A 19,506-nucleotide genomic window follows, 5' to 3' on the forward strand; every position below is an offset into this window, starting at 1 on the left:
GGTTGGATGTTCTTTTTGAAAGAGCGTAAGAATGAAAGCCTGGGTTAGCCTGTGGCCTGTTGCCTCCTCCTTCCTCCCCACCCCAAATACTCTGGACTTTGGAAGGGTAGTCTGGTACTGTGAAATCAGCAGAGGCTCTTAAATTATCTTCTTACCAAAAAAATTTAGCAGTAGCATGTCAGTATTTTTTGATACTTTTAACATCTCATTGTGAAAACTACTAGTTACTAGTTACTGTTTCTATGTAACAAGAAAAGACAGTGACTTTCTTATGGTAAGTTGTTTATTGTAAGATAATTTACAAACATCTTGCTGTCTTTATTGGTTAAACAATGGACCAACAATTTCTTCTGACAAGGACAGCAGTAAGCTAAAAATAAAATCAGCTGGCTGAATTATTCTTCTTTACCTGTAAAACAAAGTACAGAACAAATAAAAGTCAGTTTTGGAGGGAAAAAGAGCGATGTCAAGAGATAACACCAATTTAAGTGGGGTTTAAAGAACTGACTTTACATACTAAAATGTTACTATAAACTAGCTGTTCTCAAATTTTGGTCTAGGAACCTTTCCATGGGGTCTATGAAGATACAACTACTTTTCTTATATGCCTGTTTTACTCATTCTGAAGAGTATATGGCATTTTCTAGAGGCTACATGATGTGTACTATCAGGAGAGAATTAATGCAGAAACAGGAAAATCTAGCTCTTTTCTGTTATATCAGACAAGAAGGGGTCCTGAGACCATCATGATAGTCTGAGAACCACCACTCTTCACTCATCTGTATTTAATAATTCAAAATAATGCTAAATCTCTATCCATAAAGTTAGTATTTGATTAAAAAAAAAAAAAAAAAGCCCCCTGGCATTGCCCATATGCTACCACAAGCTGGCAGCTACTATAAATGGGCCCAAATCTACATCTCAGAGAATCTGTTTCAGGGTTGCTTAATCAGCGTCAATCATATCTAGTCTGGATTTCTTTTTGGAGGTGTTTGGGGAGAGAGTGTGAAATGCTGCCACTTTACCTCTTGTCTGAGGATGAAACTTGGTTTTCATTAATCCCTGGTTATTATGTTAGGAGAAAAGACAAAACAAGCCAGTCAGGAAGCATTCCATGCTAGTTAATCAGGCATCGTTTCCAACTAAAAACATCCATTTCCGTACTCGGTATCTTGAACATACCATGTAAATTCGTTACCAAAATATTCCTTTAAAACAGATTCAATGACTGTTATAAAAAGTTACTCATTTTGGTCTGGTTTAGAACAATAAAACCATGTTGATGCAAGAAGGCAAGACTACGCAAGTATAACTGAAGCCACTACTTCTCCTATGAATAGCACACAGTGTATTACCAAAGAGCCAAATGTGTTTGTATTAAATAGTACAGTTTTAACCTGGATAACTGATTGGTTACAGAGCATGCAATCCATTCATATAAACACGCCAAGCTTGGACTGCACAGCCAACCCTTAAGAACGGATTTAGTCTACTTTTCTAGAAAGCCAAAATTTAATAGTCAATTGCAGATTCTCAGTTTTTATGTCCCAATCTCCCTCTCTTCATTTCCCTTGGTTTTGCTACTCTTTAGCCAGGTTTCCCAAGGTTCGAGACTCCTCAATACTGCAGAGGCTGTATCCTTGCATTTCATTCCCAGCATTCCCTTTTCAAGAGCCAAACCAGATCCTTGGTTCTTTGGAAACCTTCAGAAGGCAGCTCTCTCCCCCAGGCCTCCTCACACTTACCAGGAAAAGAACAGCTTAGCATTAGCAATACGATACACACCAAGGAAGAGAATGAATAATATGCTTACGTAATCCTAGCCTGAGCCCCCGCGTTATAGAGGACAAAACTGAGTCACAGAGAGAGTATCTCAGCCAAGTTTATCACGCTAGTAAGTGGCAGGGCCATTCATCATTGCGCTGTACTCGGACGCTAACACAACATTAGTGACTAGACTGAGAGATGGGTTAGTCTTAACAAAGTCATGCTTGGAAAGCAAAGTAAGTCGAGGACGCCTTGGCTAGCAAAGCTGATGGATCTGACTGACAACTTATACAATGGTCTCCATCAGTTTTATGTCTCTTTGGCATTCTGCCCAGTTTCTATCCTGGACAGAGTATACTTAAGGACCAATTTAAATTTCACCTTAGTGACAAACCTATCTATCCCTACTTCTTAAACATGGATCCACATTTCACACACCCAATGAAATGTTTTTTCTCCTTCTTCTGAATTTCCATTCCTTAGGAATTCCTTCATCACTCATTCACTCAACAAATATTCACTGAGAAGGTATGTGCCAGGTGGTAGGGCTACAAAAGTAAGACAGGGTCACTCCCAAGCCACAGGAGTACAGGCAAATAAAGTCAATTCCTAAGAAAACAGTGTAAATGCTGAGAAGGGGAACCACAGGACAGTAAAGGATGCCCCACCCGAACGGCGAAGGAGGGCTTTCTGAAAGACCGGCTTCTCTCAGTTCAGCAAAGAGAAGTGGGAGTCGATCAGAGGAAGAATCCAGGGTGGAAAGGAAGAAAAGAAGGGCATTTCAGGCAAAAGCGCTCAACATGCTTGTAGAACTAGAAGTATATGCATGTGGCTGAAGTTCGATGGCGGTGGCAAGACTAGACGAGAGAGTCTAGTGGCCAGAAAACACAGGATTCCGTATCTCAAGCTAAGGTGTTTTGCAGAATGATTAGGTAAGAGAATGGATTCTACTCTTTTCCTAACAGTCTGTTGCAAGGTCAGACGGTAAATACTGTAGGCTTTGTGAATCACATACTGTCTCTTTTTTTAAACAAAGTAACTCCTTCAAAATGTCAAAAATGCTCTTGGCTCTGAGCCACAGTACACTGACCCCTTTTCTCCTGCAATTTGTAAGGTGTCTCTTTTCCCTATGAGAGCTGTGAGCTCTCTGAGGGCAAATATTGTCCCCACTATATCCTCAGTGTCAAGCACAGGGGCACTTGATATCCTTGTTAATTCAGGAGAGAAATGGTAAGGATCTGCATTACGTGGCATCACGTAAGATCAAGGAATATTTAGAAGGTAAAATTTACAAAACTTAGCGATCAATTAGGAGGAGGTCAGAAAGAAGAGACAAAGATAACTTACTCTATATTTACCTCTCATCAGAATCACCTGCATGTTTTTGTTAACATGTAACAAAAGCCTTTGTACCCACCAAAGCCTTGATCACATCCTTTGACACTTCCTGGCACTGACTTGGCACATGGTGGGGGTTCAATTTAGTCATTTTAAAAACAGAATCCCCATTTTCTCAACCCAGGCTTCATAAACCTTAACATATCGAGACAACCAAGAAATTTTCTTGAAGAAAATGGTACATTATTATATGGTATTAATATAGAAAATTTAGTTAAGGAAAGAACCAATTTTGACCAAGATTTACCAAAAAACCTGAGATTTACATGAAACCAAAACCAAAACCAGTCCTACAGGGTGAAGGCTTGCTTTATAATGTTTTAAGTTCCCAAGACAGATTTTATAAATGATAGTGAATCATTTACATTCTTATTCCTAATGCCTTATTCCTTGTTCCTAATCACATTTACATCCTTACTCCTAATGCTACTCTAAGGCTTTCCTAATGCTCTAGAATAGCAATATGCTGATTTCTGAAAAGAAGAAACTAAGCCCAAAAGTTTCCGTGTGAAACAAGCAGAAGAAACCAGAGATCTCATTTTCACCAAACCTTTATACCCTTAATTAGATTACAAGGTTAGGCAATGGATCGTTTCACCTTGAGCAAAATGAAACTGAAACTGAAACACGCTCACGTTCAGCCAGCAGACCCAGAGAGAGGAGAAGTGTCTGAAGGCTGTCAGTCTGCTGCTACTTACAGAGCTGCTGCACCAGAGATGATTTCAATCAACTCCTTCGTGATGACAGCCTGGCGGGTGCGATTGAACGTCAAAGTCAGTTTGTCAATCATCTCGGCTACAAAGAAAAAAAAGGGATTAGACAACACAATCTAATACTATGAAAGATTCACTTGTTCCTTAACATATTCACAGATGCATGCTGCTTAATTTAAAAATAAGAATTTTTATGTCTCTTTGGGTACCAAACCTGCCCTCTCAAAAATCTCACAAAGGTATTTCTACCTCTTCCATAGACACCTCTTCAAAATACTTGCAACTTCATTGCTACCAAGTGATATATACTTCCTTTAAGGCAGAGATGATTACTTTTCTATCTTTTGAGATGAAAAACTCAAGGAAGGACATGGTCATTGGTCTAAGATGTCACAGAATCAGTGGCAGAGCCTGGGACCAGATCCTTATGCCCTTGCTTCCTGGTGTACTTAGGGACGGTAACGTTTGGCTACAAAGGTCCTCACGCTACGCTCAGCAGGAGAGTGCTCTCAGAGGAGACCCGCTGTTGCTTACAAGCATTCTTGCTGGCGTTGTCCATAGCCGTCATCCTGGCACTTTGCTCACTCGTGGTGGACTCCTTTAGCGAATAGTAGATGATGTTGGCCAAATTGTATTCTTGGTAATTCTGCAGCACGTCAGCATCGACATCATCATAGATGCTCATGCTCTCTGTTCAAACAAGGCACAGATTTCTTTGAAGTTATACAGTAAAGAGGGATTGGATTAAAACAGCTGACTACTATAAAAACCCTTAATAATTACAGAGCAGAAGTCAACGAAATACTCCGTTCTCAAAGTTTCATCTATTTCCACACTATAGATTATAGCAGATTTTCAGAATATAATGTGTAAGCAAAGCCTCTGATATTCTACTGCAAATGCTTAACTTAATGAAAATGAAGAAGCCAACAATTAAAATAACTTCTCCATATTTCATGGTCATGAGTCCTCTGGATAGCATACATCTGGCACAATGTAAGCAAATACTCAATTTTTTTTTTTTTTTTTTTAAATAAAAGAATTAATGGGGACGCCTGGGTGGCTCAGTTGGTTAAGCAGCTGCCTTCGGCTCAGGTCATGATCCCGGCGTCCTGGGATCGAGTCCCACATCGGGCTCCTTGCTCCGCAGGGAGCCTGCTTCTCCCTCTGACTCTGCCTTCCACTCTGTCTGCCTGTGCTCGCTCTCACTTGCTCTCTCTCTGACAAATAAATAAATAAAATCTTTAAAAATAAATAAATAAAAAAAATAAAAAATAAAAAAAAATAAAAGAATTAATGAAAAAATGGAAACTCATTTAGTGGAATACAAAAATCCCAAGTCAGCCCTCTGATAATTGGAGAAATCTGCAGGTGTCCATCAGGAGAATGAAAGGGAAATGGGATATGGAAGTGTTGGGCCAGGAATCAGATGCCAACATACATCTTATTGATGCAAGAAATTTATGCTGCAGAAATTTAGTGGCACAACTCAACCTTCATTCATTAGGGTGAAGTGCTGAAGAAGTATTGTATTTCATCAAACTTAAAATGCTATCGATGATAACCCTGATTTTGGAACCATTAAAAAAGAAAGTGACAAGAGTCAATTAAAAATGGCAAGCCTCCGCTTTCAGCTCAGGTCATGGTCCCGGGGTCCTGGGATCGACCCCCGCATCGGGCTCTCTGCTCAGCAGGGAGCCTGCTTCCCTCTCTCTCTGCCTGCCTCTCTGCCTACTTGTGATCTCTGCCTGTCAAATAAATAAAATCTTTAAAAAAAAAAAATTAATTAAAAAAATAAAAATAAAAATGGCATGCCACTGACTGGTAGGAACATCCCAACCTGAGACATGAAAATGTTAAAAAAGTATACATCTTAATACATGAAATACTATGTATAGAAGGGGGAAATGTCTCAGGAAAATAGAATCAGTTCCAGAATATTATCTCTAGGATGCTTCACTGAGCAATGATGACGTTACTCCACAGTATGACAAGAGAACTGAGTGGGTCAACATAAATCAGTTCAGGTCACGACTCCGGAGCTGCTAGTCATGTGTGCTTCGGCAGAGTTCCCAGAGACAGCAAAGCCAATTCTGGCCAGGCTCTTCAATCTTTGAGAATAGAAAGCATGTGGAATCTTGTATTTATTTATATTCTATTAACAAAGGAATGCAGTAGGAGTCATTAATGAATGGATTAAGAGATCACAGATGCCACTGACAGATGGTGATAGAGCCCGACTATTCTGCTGCTGCTGAAAAGGCCACCCTGACAAACACTATTTTCCCAAACGTCTAAATCTCTGCTTTCTACACAGAGAAACACCTTTCCTGCAAAAACTACTTACCAGCACTTGCAACGGTTTCAAGGGAAAAGATAGGTTTTTCTTCTGTCTTGTACGAGATGACAGACCTAGAAATTATACAAGCAAATATCAATCTCAAAATAATATTTTATTTTATTTATTTATTTTTTTAAAGATTTTATTTATTTATTTGACAGAGAGAAATCACAAGTAGGCAGAGAGGCAGGCAGAGAGAGAGAGAGGAGGAAGCAGGCTCCCTGCAGAGCAGAGAGCCCGATGCGGGACTCGATCCCAGGACCCTGAGATCATGACCTGAGCCGAAGGCAGCAGCTTAACCACTGAGCCACCCAGGCACCCCACAAAATAATATTTTAAATGGTTAAGTATTTACTTATTTTAAAGTATGAACACAAGCATGAAAAAGCTTTGATTTCTAAGTTTTTCTTGCCTGAACCGATTAAAGATGATAGACCCTTCATCAAATTCATATCCAGAATTTAGCAGTTCAAGGGCAATGACGGATGCATCTCCAAAAGTAGGAGGTTTTCTTCCCACTTCTTTGAAGGACACCAGAAACTGGTCCGAGTGAGTCCTATAAGAGAATCAGGAGATTACAAGAGTAGTTTAAAGGAATACTTCTGCCTAAATAACACAGGGAACGAGAAAAAGTATTATCACTGTGAATCAAGTTTTTTGGTGGGGCCAGGCTGGCGTGGGGATAGCAGGGATGTGGCCACTGCATGGAGTCGTGGCATCCACTATCATGATCAGTTAGCGGCTGCAAGAACTAAGCACTAATCATCAGGCCTCTCTTGTGCTGTACTTCTCTCCTTCCCATCTCAATTAAATGCTGCTGATTTCTGACATTTCCAGGCTGTGCTGGCTTGAGAGCCCTCATTCATTTAAAATGCCAACTGGCTTTTGATATTCTTGTCGTGCTCCACTCATGGGTTGGATGAAAGTGAAACACGATACAAGTAAAAAACAGAAGAAATCTATGTATTCTGATAGTCCTGAAAAAATGAAAACAAAACCCTCTCTGTGGGTATAAAAACAGGTATCAGAAAAGGACACCGTGCGGAGAAACGATCGGAGACGTTCCCACTTACTCATGCTCGCACCCGCTGCCACACCAAGAGGATCTATTTCAATTACCTATGAAGTATACCCCTGATTTTATCACCAATTCCAACAAGCATGACTTCCTTCCCGGCTGCTGTGAGCGTGGCCACCTCATTTTTCATCTGTTTAGCAACCGAGGAATGAATAGCACCACAGAGCCCTCGATCTGAGGACACACCGATAAGCAGGTGCTTCTTCTTGTCTTCAGGCACCTTAATATCAGCTTTTTCATACAGAGCTTGAACACAAACAAACAAACGGCAAGAATTTAAAACTATGTAACATATACGAAATACACCCCAAATCCCTAATTTACCAAAGACTTGAAGGAGTTGGCTGTTTTCGAAACAGTGCGTTTCAGTTCAGGTGGCGTCAAACAATACAGTCAAAGCTGTCTGTGTACTTGATCTATCTACATTAGGCTGAAACCGTGAAGGGTTCAATCTCTATATGATATAGGCCCCCAATGGCCAATTAATGGCCAATTTACCTCAAATGTTGACTTAAAGAAATCTCTAGTACAATTGAAGAATTTGTAAGGAGGACTGAATCAGAGTACCAGCTTATCTCTATCAGCCTTGTGAAGGATGCAGATCTTCAGGATACAAGCAAAAAAGTAAGAAGCAGGTACTTACTGACCTGCTCATATAACCTGCGTATCAACTCTTACAAAAGCTGCTGGCATTAAAACAGCAGATGCCACTCTGATTTGGGGCATTGCTTTTACTACCTCACTTGGCTGGTCCAGTCTTGTAAGCAGCAGGGGCCAAGAGGGGATTAAACAGGATGGGATATGCACAGATTTTCCTGGGGAAACAGAGGAAACGGCTACGGGAGAAGGCAGGAAGGAGTCAGAAAGGCCATCACATCCTGAGACAGGTCTGACTTGCAGGAAGGAGGGAAGAGGGCTTGGGTGGCGCTTCCTGGACCACTGTGCAGTTTAGGGGAAGTTCAGCAACACCGCTAGGGGTGCTGCACATCTCCCAGGGATGTGCCTGCTCAGGGGCCGGCTAGGCACAACCTCTGGGAGGCCCGTGGCCTGGGTGCCGACGCAGGGTGAATTCAGCAGCTGGGCCCCCGCAGGTACAAGGCGTATCTTCACGGCCACATTCACCCATCTCACCAAAATTCTTGCTATCACCTCTGTCCTAACAGAGCAGGGATTTTCTAATTCAAATATTTAAAATGATCAGCCACTTAATAGCTAACAGTTAGTACTGGGTTTGAAGGACTTCAGAACTGACCAGCTGCTTCTTTGTGAGATAATTTTGTGATTCTAGACTCTTGAGGGAAACAAATTTATTATATTTTCTCATATCAGCAAGAAAGGTGAATAGTGAAGTAACTTTCCCCTCATAAATAGGCTAGAGTAATTTATCAGCCACACTTTACTGAGCCACCAAGGTGCTTAGGATTTATTGTGCAGCGAATGGGACTCTGAGAGCAAAGGGCTGGAGGTGATAAGGATGGCTGGAACCTCCCCCACCTACCAACTGTCCTCTGACCTTTCACGTGAAACTAATGTGGCAGTTTTAGAGCAAGGACTCATTTCCACCACGGCCTACTGCTCTATCATCTTCTCACGCGAAGTTTGTTGTTTTTTTTTAAACCAGTGTAAATGGATGTTTAAAAAATACGAAAGAGCACAAGAAACTTTCACATGAGCAATTAAATCTAATATGTAGATGTATTAATACAGAGATAAGACATAAATTTTCTTCACTTTGGAAATAAGCAGAATTTGCCTTCTTTACGGATGATGTTTAAACATTCCACTCGCGTATTCCTGCGTCCTGTCCATGCCTGCCCAGTCCCCTCTGCTGTAGGGTATCACCTTTGCACCCCGTAGTCTTCAACCCAGCATATCACAACATCATAGAACGAAGTCAAGCACCTGAATTGAATGCACTATATTTCTAAGTTCTTTTGAATATATAGTTAATAGTCTGGGCAGATTTTCAGAGCATTTTCAACATGCACAGAGTCACACACAGCGGTTAACAGGCAGGCTTTGATGCCAAATCGCCTAGGCATGTGACCTTGAGCAAGTTAATTGATTTTAGTGTTTCTCAACTGCAAAGAAGGGACTCTAGACGTTCCGACCCTCGTAGGGTGGCTGTGAAAAATGAGTAACGTCAAACACAGAGACTGGACCTGTTGTCACCAAGCGCCAGATAAGTCATTAGTGGTGATCTCTGTTAAACGGTTCTTTGCAATTTGTGTATTACACCCTTCACTTACCCAAAGATCCTATCCCGTACACTCGAGCTGGTTTCAGCTCCCTCTCAGCTCGGGCATATTTTGCTGCTGCTACCATTTTCATAGACTTGGTGATTTTCTGGATGTTTTTGATCGACTTTAGTCGTCTGGTAACTGAAAAACAGAAGTACTGTGTTATGATAAAAGGGTTCTCATTTCACTTGTGAATTTATGGCAGTAGCTTTCTAAACTGTAAGGCAGAAAAATCAGCACTTACACCATCAACTAACAGCACGATGCTGAGGCTTGAAGGCGGAAAGAGTACTGAGCAAAGGTTAAAAGCCAGCTGCTGCTCAGACAGGCAAGGCGGCCATGTGAACAGAAGGTCAAGCCCTGCTGCCTCTTAGACAGGACAGGATGGCCACAGAAGAGGCAGCACACGATACATTTAAAACATTTAATTACATTGTCATGTATTTAGTTAAAAAAATTATGTATTAAAAACATAAAATACCACTGTCATGGTACAGACAACAGAAAGAGAACAACAGTCTGTTGCCTCACACGGGTCTTTCCCAAAACAAGTTCAATGTCACACACATATGACCTAGAATCATTCTGTCAATTTTGATCAAATATACAATGGGCTAAAGCAGCATATTGTTATTTGTCAAAATTTAGCTTTTCTTCATTCACATATTGAGATAAAGTACTTACTATCTTTTAAAGTTGCCATATTTCGAACTTGGATCCTGAAAATAAAGGTTTTAAAGATATTTTAGTTTTCTGAAAACAGCCCCATAATATAAGAAAACCCATCAAAATTAATAAATTTTAAAAAAATTAATAAATTTAAAGAATGTCCCATAAGGAAACAATCTATTAAACACAGGACTCTGATATACACATATTCATACACACACACACAAATACTTAATCCCTTAGTGATACCAAACCCTATTGCCAAAGGCCTCATTTTGTCTTCCCTAGCACAGACCTTCCACCGCAGGCATGATGAAGTTCACACGTGCTCTTGCCCCACCTTCATGCCTTTGCCTGTACTGCTTCCACGACAGAAAAGTCCTTCCCCTTGTTAGGCTATCCAAGTATACTGAAAACCAAGGTCAGCCCCCTCTCTAAAAAGCTACCTTGAATTCCTTAGTTCACTGAAACTTCTTCAAGTAACACTTAGGATCAAGTATACATTCTAATATGACCACACGTGTGAAAGGAGTTTATTTAAACCAATTTTTAACTTCTCCAACTCATGCTAAGCAAGACACCTAGGTGGCTCAGTCGGTTAAGGGTCTGGCTTCACTCTGGTCATGGGATCCAGCCCGTAGTTTCCAGCTCCCTGCTCAGGGGGGAGCCTGCTTCTCCCTCTCCTCCCACTCATGCTCTCTCTTTCTCTCAAATAAATAAACAAAATCTTTTCAAATAATGTACCAAGCAGCTACTATGCTCCTGGACATGGTCTGTGACCACAAGAAGCTCACTATTATCTCATAAACAAGATTCATAAAAACTTAAGATTAACATAAAATGTACATTAAATATTTTTCTAGTCTTTATTACTAAAGTGCTAATGCACAGAAGTAAAAATGATTTGACTTAAATATATGTTAAACACACACATGTGTATATTAATGAAAGCCACATTTATAAGAGATCAATACCAGAGGGCTGCCATCCTACTGAGGAAGACAACATGCTATCAAACAGAAATGATCTGTTAGCCCTTACATCTCTACAAAGTGTCTGTATTGGTTCAGAAAGCTCCATGGGAGAACGGAAGAATCTGTAGATTTGTGCATAAATAAAGAAGGCCTAAGGAAGACATTCCCAAATAGGACATACTCTTGAACCTGGAGACACAGGTTGGGTTAAGTTTAAATTTTATTTTATAGGTAGCAGGGAACAATGAATATTTATAAGCCACATCCAGTTTAGTTTTTCAGTGAAGTACCACGGATGGCGGCGAGAACCACAAGCTGACACTGGGACACTGATGACATGGGGACCACATGGGGCTGCGGCAGCCTCCGGACTGAGGAGGCAAGAACCTCAGCTACTGTGCTGGCGAAGCAACAGGAAGACAAGATGTATGAGCAAGTTCTCAAGAGTGGAAAGGAAACCAGTTAAGAATGATTTCCACTTTAATGCCCGGAGTAGATAGTATTGTTAACCAAGGTAGAAAAACTGAGTGGAGATGATCTCTCTAGAGATAATGAATTTTATTTTTTAATTTTTAAAAATTTTTTTCCCAACACAGCACATACTCTCCCCACTGTCCATCACCCAGGCACCCTCTCCCTCCCACCCCCGCCCTCCAGCAACCCTGTTTGTTTCCGGGATAATGTCGAGATAATGAATTTTAATGAATATGACACAAAGACCATGGGATGAGGTGGAAATGTGCAATGGGCTTGGGAAACGTGAGATTTTTGAGACTTGAGAAAGAGATCTGTAACTCATGGAAGACGGAAGCTGGGGCCTAAACAGGCTAGTAGAATTAGAAGCAGAGGGAGTATTTCCTAATTTTATGAGGTCAGCATTACCCTAATATCAAAACCAGATAAAATCATTTTAAGAAATGAAAATTAGAGGACATTATCTCTCATGAACATAAATGCAGAATTCCTTAACGGAAGATTAGAAAATTGAATCCAACATGTATTAAAATGAATTATACACCACAACCAAGTGGGATTTACTCTAGGTATAAGAGACTGGTTTATCATTTAAAAATCAAATAATATAATGCATCACACCAACAGGTTAAAGAAAAACAATCGTACAGCCAATTGCTTTCTTTTCATAAGTTATGAACAACTGGGAATTTCAAGTTAGAAAAATAATAGCATTTAAAAAAAAAGAAAAAGAAAAACAATTAGCATAGAATTGTAGACTTAAAAATGGTGGTATGAGGAGTGCCTGGGTGGCTCAGTGGGTTAAGCGTCTGCCTTTGGCTCAGGTCCTGATCCCAGGGCTCAGGTCATGATCCTAGGATAGAGCTCTAGGGTTGGGGGGTGGGGGGGTAGGGGTGGTGCCTGCTCACCAGGGACTCTGCTTCTCCCTCCCTCTGCCCCTCTCCCCAGCTGGTGCTCTCTCTTTCCCTCTCTCTCAAATAAATAAAATCTTTTAAATAAATAAATCTATAAATCTATAAAATATGTATTATAGAAATGTAAATAATTCTTTATTAAATGGTTAAGACGATAAATTTATGTGTTACCTTACCACAATAAAAATAACACACAGAAAAAGATGACATAAATCTAACAAAATATGCTATAAGAAAACTACAAAACTGATAAAACAAAGATCTAAATAAATGAAGAGAGATTTCATATTCATGAATAGGAAGATTCAATGTTACTAAAATGTCCACTCTTCCCAACTTGTTCAATACAATTTTAGACAAAACCTCAGCAAGTTAGTTTGTATGTATCAATAAACCGATTTTAGGGGCGCCTGGGTGGCTCAGTGGGTTAAGCCGCTGCCTTCGGCTCAGGTTACAGATCCCAGAGTCCTGGGATGGAGCCCCACATCAGGCTCTCTGCTCAGCAGGAAGCCTGCTGCCTCCTCTCTCTGCCTGCCTCTCTGCCTACTTGTGATCTCTGTCAAATAAATAAAAATCTTTAGAAAAAAAAAAAAAAAGCTTAAAAAAATTCTATACCTTTCACAAAAATTAACTTGAATCATAGATCTTATGTATAAAACACAAAACTATAATACTTCTGTAAGATGTGACAGGAGAAAATCTAGGTGCCTTGGGTCTGGCTCTAAGTTTTTAGATAAAACATGAAAACCATGATCCATGAGAGAAAAATGATGAAGCTGGACTTTACTAATTTCAAAAACTTATGCTCTGTAAGACACTATTAAGAGAAGGAAAAACTAAGCCACACACCAGGAGAAAATGTTTACAAAACACGTATCTGATAAAGGACTGCTATCAAAAACATACAAAGAACTCTTAAAACTCAACAATAAGAAAACAAACCTAAATAAAAAATGAAAAGATCTAAACACAAGTCTCACTACAGATAAACATATGGCAAAGAAGCATTAAAAAAAAAGGTGCTTAGTATCATATCATTAGGGAATTACAAACTAAAACAACGAAATATCACTTCACACCTGTAAGAATGGCTAATTATTATTATTAATTTTTTTTTTTTTTGGAGAGAGGTAGGCAGAAAGAGAATCTTAAGCAGGCCATAGGTCCAGCATGAAACCAGGCACAGGGCTTGATCCCACTACCTGGAGATCATAACCTGAGCTGAAACCAACAATCAGATGCTTAACCAACTGAACCATTCAGGTGCACCAAGAATGGCTAATTTTTTTTTAAAAAAATGATAATTCTAAATGATGGCAAAGATGTGGAGCAACAGGAACTCTCACTAATTGCTGGTGGGAATACACAATGGTATGGCTACTTTGGAAGATGGTTTGACAGTTTCTTAAAAATCTCAACAGTCTTAACATATGATACAGCAATCTCGCTCCTAGGTATTTACCCAATTGAGCTGAAAACTTATGTCTATACAAAAACCTGCACATGAATGTTTATAGCAGTTTTATTCACAATCGCCAAAAACTGGAAGCAACCAATATGTCTTTCAATATGTGAATGAATGGAAAAACACACGTGTACATCCATACAATGGAGTTATTCAGCAGTAAAAATAAATGAGCTATCAAGTCATGGAAGATATGGAGGAATCGTAACTGCATATTGCTAAGCAATGAAGCCAATCTGAAATGACTATATTCTGTCTGAGTCCAACTATCTGACATTCCAGAAAAGACAAAACTATGACAAGAGTAAGATCAGTGGTTGCTTGGATTCTGGGGAGGGAGTTTTAGGGCAGTGAAACTAGATACATGTCATCATGCATTTGTCAAAACCCACAGAATATACAATAAAAAGAATGACCTTGGGGCGCCTGGGTGGCTCAGAGGGTTAGAGCCTCTGCCTTCGGCTCAGGTCATGATCCCAGGGTCCTGGGATCCAGTCCCACATCGGGCTCTCTCCTTGGTGGGGAGCCTGCTTCCTTCTCTCTCTCTCTGCCTACTTGTGATCTCTCTCTGTTGAATAAATAAATAAAATATTTTAAGAAATAAAGCTTCTTAAAAAAAATAAAATTAAAAAAAAAAAGCTTCTTTACAATATCTTCAGAAAAGGATATTATAAAATTATGGTCATGATCCCATTTTTGTGATTGTATATATTTATGTGCATAAAAAGTCTGAAAGATCATAAACAAAACATTTTTAACAATCTCTCTTTTTTTAAAAAAGTTTTTAATCCATTTATTTGAGACCGAGCAAGCACAAGTGGCAGGCAAGAGAGAAGGAGAAGCACGCTCCCCAGATGAGCAGGAAGCCCAACGTGGGGCATGATCCGAGAACCCTGGGATCATGACCTGAGCCAAAAGCAGACCAAGCCTCCCAGGTGCCCCAATAATCTCTTGACTTATATATCTTACTACTAGTATTATGCAGTCATAGAGAAAGAAATACAGAGAAGGACAGAGACTACAAGAAAAATGTTAGATTTAGATATAAGAATGGATCCTCTAGAGGAAAAGATAAAAGCTTCCAAGCTCTGGACTTCAGAGCACACTTCCTGACATACCAACCATCCCACTAACATCTTTTCATAATGGAAAATAACATTACTTGAGACGCCTGGGTGGCTCAGTTGGTTAAGCAGCTGCCTTCAGCTCAGGTCATGATCCCAGCGTCATGGGATCGGGTCCCACATCGGGCTCCTTGCTCCGCAGGGAGCCTGCTTCTCCCTCTGACTCTGCCTGGCCACTCTGTCTGCCTGTGCTTGCTCTCGCTAGCTCTCTCTCTGACAAATAAATAAATTAAATTAAAAAAAAAAAAAAAGAAAATAACATTACTTGTTAATTTTTTTGGGGGGGGAGGGGCATATCAACTTCTTCACTCCGACCAATCTAAATGTACAGAATATGAGGAGCGACATTTGGACATTATGGATTTAGGATACTCCAATTTAACGGACATAAGTTTCTAGTCAGAGAATATCAGGGAATAAATCTAACCATGCCATATTTGGATGAACACAGAATGTTCTGGTTTCCACAAATATCCCAAGTGAGAGTATGAAGAGGTAGATCTGTGATTCTTTATGCTGGCATAAGCCCTAATTTCCTACTTTGAAGTGCTCTCATGTTTAGCTTTCACTCAGTTTCACTCAGAATCGATGTTACTCTGTTTTTAAGTACAACTTGAGTACATACAACAGAATAACCATAAGCTGACCCCAACTCTCTCTAGGGGCAGTTTGCCCTACTGAATATGTAATTTTTGCAAAAGAAAATACAAAGTTTTGAATCAGCTATTTGTTCTGGAAAACTGCATCAAGTCCTGAGAAATCCTTGGGAGATTACTGGAGAAACCTGAAACATATCAGATACAGTGGATAGAAAAGTCAGAGTTGTGGATTACCATTTTTTTTTTTTTAAGGATTTTATTTATTTTTGTGTGAGAGAGAGCGAGAGCCCATGAGCGGGGGTGGGGGGGGGGTAAGAGAGGAAGAAGCAGGCTTCCCATTGAGCAGAGAGCAGACGTAGGGCTGGATCCCAGGACCCTAGGATCCTGACCTGGACCGAGGGCAGATGCTTCACCAGCTGAGCCACCCAGGCACCCGTGTGGACTACCATTATTTACTATGATCATACCGCAGTGTTAGCAGAACTAAGAGAAGTAGCAGAGAAGGGAGCCAGCAAGGTTGCTGGGGGAAGGATTCCTCCAAGAAAGTAGAGTTTGCAAGACTGTTAAGGTATATAATGCAGCAGCTAATTCTTAGGGAAAATGATGAAGTAGGTCTAATTCCAATAATAAGTGATTGTATAAAAGTCCGTCACCTGCCTGTCCGCCAAAAAAATAACCTCCTGGCACTTCCCCCACGCCCACCCATGGTCCAGTCTTGTTTGGCAAATACAATAAACTTTCTTACATTTTATGTAGGAAATGCATAATGTTGTTTACAGTTTTCAGTTCCTGTCTCTGGATACACACCACCATTTCCCCTACCACCTCTGTTCTGTACAAACACAGACTCACTTAACCTTCGTGTAACCCAGTGAACTATGCACTATTATCACCTCCATTTAACAGATGAAGAAATGGTGGCAGAGACACCCCTAACTTGTCTAGGGTCACATAGCCAGGTGAGTGGCAGTGGAGATCCAAATCCTGGTAGTTGGCTCCTGAGTCGGTGGATCTCCTACACTACACACCCTGATGCCTCACATTTTTTTTACTTTTATAAGTAAACATCTGCCACCTCAATTTTGGGATGCAATCAGCCTTCTGTCTCCTCAAGAGCCATCTCCCTTCCTTTTCAGTGTATATAATTCAGTTTATGGCTACTGGTTTGCTACCATAAAACACTTCCACTTTAGAGAATGGGGAACACGAAATAGAAATGTATATTCCCCTGATTTGAAGACAGAAAAAAAAATCACACTTGTCTTCCTTATCTCCATTTTCTTAAATGCTACTTAAAAACAGGTTCCTGAAATTTAGGATATTTTACTGATACCCTAAACAATTACTATAACTTCACTAAGATTTTAATAGGGCCTAATATTTAGCTAATGTCAGTTAAGCTAACCTCCCATTTCATCCCCCCAAAACCTGTAAAAATAACAAGTTGCATGTTTAAAGCTTCCAATAACCGAAACAGAACAGAGAAAGTGCCCCTTCGTGGTTCTGTAAAGGCAAAGCTATTTTTTCTCCCCTTCCAAATTCTGTGGAGTGTGAAACATTAAGATGGGTTTCATTTCTGAATTTAAAACACAATTATGAGTGGGAAGCAACAGGGGACCCGGAATAACAGAATAACGTGAAAATGCTTTCCCTCAATGCTTGATGAATATTCATAACCTACCAGGTTAAAACAACATTCTAAAGGTTAAGGTTAAGGTCAGGACTACAACCTCTATCTGTCAAGGTACATTCCAATTTAGGAGCCTAGCGGTTATGTCAGACTAGTCTTATTTAAAACCATCTTTTATTTTAAGATCTTAAAATTGCCTTACAAGTTTTTTTTTTTAAACTGCTACAATTTTATGTAAAATATTTTGTCCCAGTTTCAGAAAGTCTTTCCACTGGATACTGCCTCAGGTAAAAATACTGACAGGTGACAGTTCTGCACAGCAACAGGGCAAGGAGAGCTGATGTCTGCTGAGCAGCTCAGAATCTGTCCCATAAAGCTAAGGCCATATGTATTTGTTTACCACGACTTTTCAGTACTTTCCACAGTACCAACTTGGTTTAGGGCAGGCACCCCACAAATGCGTGCTGGGTGAGTGACAAATGGGACAACCTATAGGACTGAGAATCCAACTAAGGTGATTTAATTGCCACGAATACTCATTTTCAATATTAAAAAAAAAAAAAATCTGACTTTGAAGGCAAAGCCACCGACAGTTTTCTGTAGGTATTCACATCCGATTTCATTACATTACCCCAATTTTTTCCTCTCTTGTTAAGAATTCCTGGCTTAATGAAAAACGAACCTATTTCCATTAAGGGTCTACAGTCCCTCCGCCCGAAAATTAGGACCCAAAATCTACTCTTGCGGCGCAGCTCGTTAGAATTCCTCCTTACTGCGAATCCGAGGAACGGCGACACTCAGCTTTGGGCTAATAATCCCCTTAGCACCGCGCCTGAAATTCTTCCATTCGGTCTCGCTTCAAGACATTTCATCCTATCGTACGGTACCACCCACAAACCAACGTTTATCTGCCCATGGCTTGGCCTTCTAATACGCAGGGTTTGCCTTTTTTTTTCCCCCCCTCCGGAAACCGATGTTGAAAATCCTGAAGCTTGCACGGCCGTTCACAGACCGCGTTGGACAGCCGTCTATGTCCTCTCCTCCTCGGGACCTTGGGACCACCTCATGACCTTGCAGGGTTACTGCTTCCACACAACGGTTTCAAGACAGGGCTAGGTGCCCCTGCCTTCCGATCGCCATCAGACGGATTTTTAGGGCCCCTCTCGCACCCGAACTACCACGAGCCGGCGCAGGCACGGGTTCTAGGCAGCAGGGCCCAGCCAGGAGCCCGCGCTGCGGGCCAAGCGCTTCAATACACGTCCCGGCCGCCGCGCACGGCTCTGAATGGCCCGCGCAAACCCTGCCCAACACCAGCGGGTTTCAAAAGGCGTCAAGGGCAGAGAGCACAGCTTCACCTTCCCCTAGACCTTGCCTTCGGCCTCCCCCTCCCCCTCGGCGGCCCGGCCCGGCCTCCTCGGTCTCCGCCGGGGCCAGCATTAGCTGAGCGAAGCCGAGACCGCCCTGAAACCAGTTCGGGCTGAAGTCTCAACCCCGAGGTCCCAGATGACCGCTCCTCGCGGCCCTCACCCCTCCCCACCCCGCCTCAGCAGACGCGGCGAGCCCCTGCTGTCACCGCAGACATCTCGTGCACCCTTCCCGGAGCGGAGGGGACTTCCGGCAGCCCCGGCTTCCCGAGGCCTCCTCGGGACAGGGCTCCCCGCAGGCCTCCTCGGGACAGGGCTCCCCGCAGGCCTCCTCGGGACAGGGCTCCCCGCAGGCCTCCTCGGGACAGGGCTCCCCGCAGGCCTCCTCGGGACAGGGCTCCCCGCAGGCCCTGCGACCCCTGTCCCGTCCCACTCGCCTCCACTCGCTTCCTCCTTCCCCTGACCGAGCTCCTGCGTTCCTCGTAACCCTCCCGTCCCCTCGCCAGCGGCCATACCATTGCGGCTGCACTGCCCAGCCCGAGAGCACAGCGACGCCCGCCCGAGAGAACATGGTGGTATCCGCCCGGCTGAAGGTCGGTCAGACAGGCCTCACCGCGCCTGCGCGGGACCTTCTCCAAGCGCCTCCCCCCCCCCCCCCCCGGCTTTCTCCTTCAGTCTCGCTTCCTACCGCCAGAAGGCGGGAAGCCTCGCGAGCGTTGCGGGGCTCAGTCTCCCGAAGCCCCACCTCCTTCCGGC

At 41.9% G+C, this 19,506-nt stretch overlaps 1 protein-coding gene across 3 annotated transcripts; it reads right to left on the bottom strand.

The window, feature by feature from the left end:
• Window positions 1-265: 265 nt before the first annotated feature.
• On the bottom strand, window positions 266-19,419 carry ATP5F1C (ATP synthase F1 subunit gamma). Of its 3 annotated transcripts, XM_045072377.1 has the most exons (10): window positions 19,266-19,419; window positions 10,222-10,256; window positions 9,547-9,678; window positions 7,339-7,543; window positions 6,632-6,775; window positions 6,226-6,290; window positions 4,413-4,568; window positions 3,864-3,960; window positions 1,026-1,062; window positions 266-409 (listed from the first exon to the last, which is right to left on the bottom strand). In XM_045072377.1, the coding sequence occupies exons 1-9, from the start codon at window positions 19,319-19,321 to the stop codon at window positions 1,056-1,058; spliced, it is 897 nt and encodes a 298-aa protein (XP_044928312.1). In that variant the 5' UTR covers window positions 19,322-19,419; the 3' UTR covers window positions 266-409; window positions 1,026-1,055. The 3 variants fall into 3 exon arrangements, with proteins under 3 accessions (XP_044928312.1, XP_044928313.1, XP_044928314.1); XM_045072378.1 differs by lacking the exon at window positions 1,026-1,062; XM_045072379.1 differs by lacking the exons at window positions 266-409; window positions 1,026-1,062 and having other exon boundaries at window positions 3,860-3,960.
• Between the last annotated feature and the right edge of the window lie 87 nt (window positions 19,420-19,506).

This window comes from Mustela putorius, unplaced genomic scaffold (genome assembly GCF_011764305.1).
Source record: "Mustela putorius furo isolate JIRA1106 unplaced genomic scaffold, ASM1176430v1.1 tig00004033_pilon_pilon_pilon, whole genome shotgun sequence".
Classification (NCBI taxonomy): domain Eukaryota; kingdom Metazoa; phylum Chordata; class Mammalia; order Carnivora; family Mustelidae; genus Mustela; species Mustela putorius.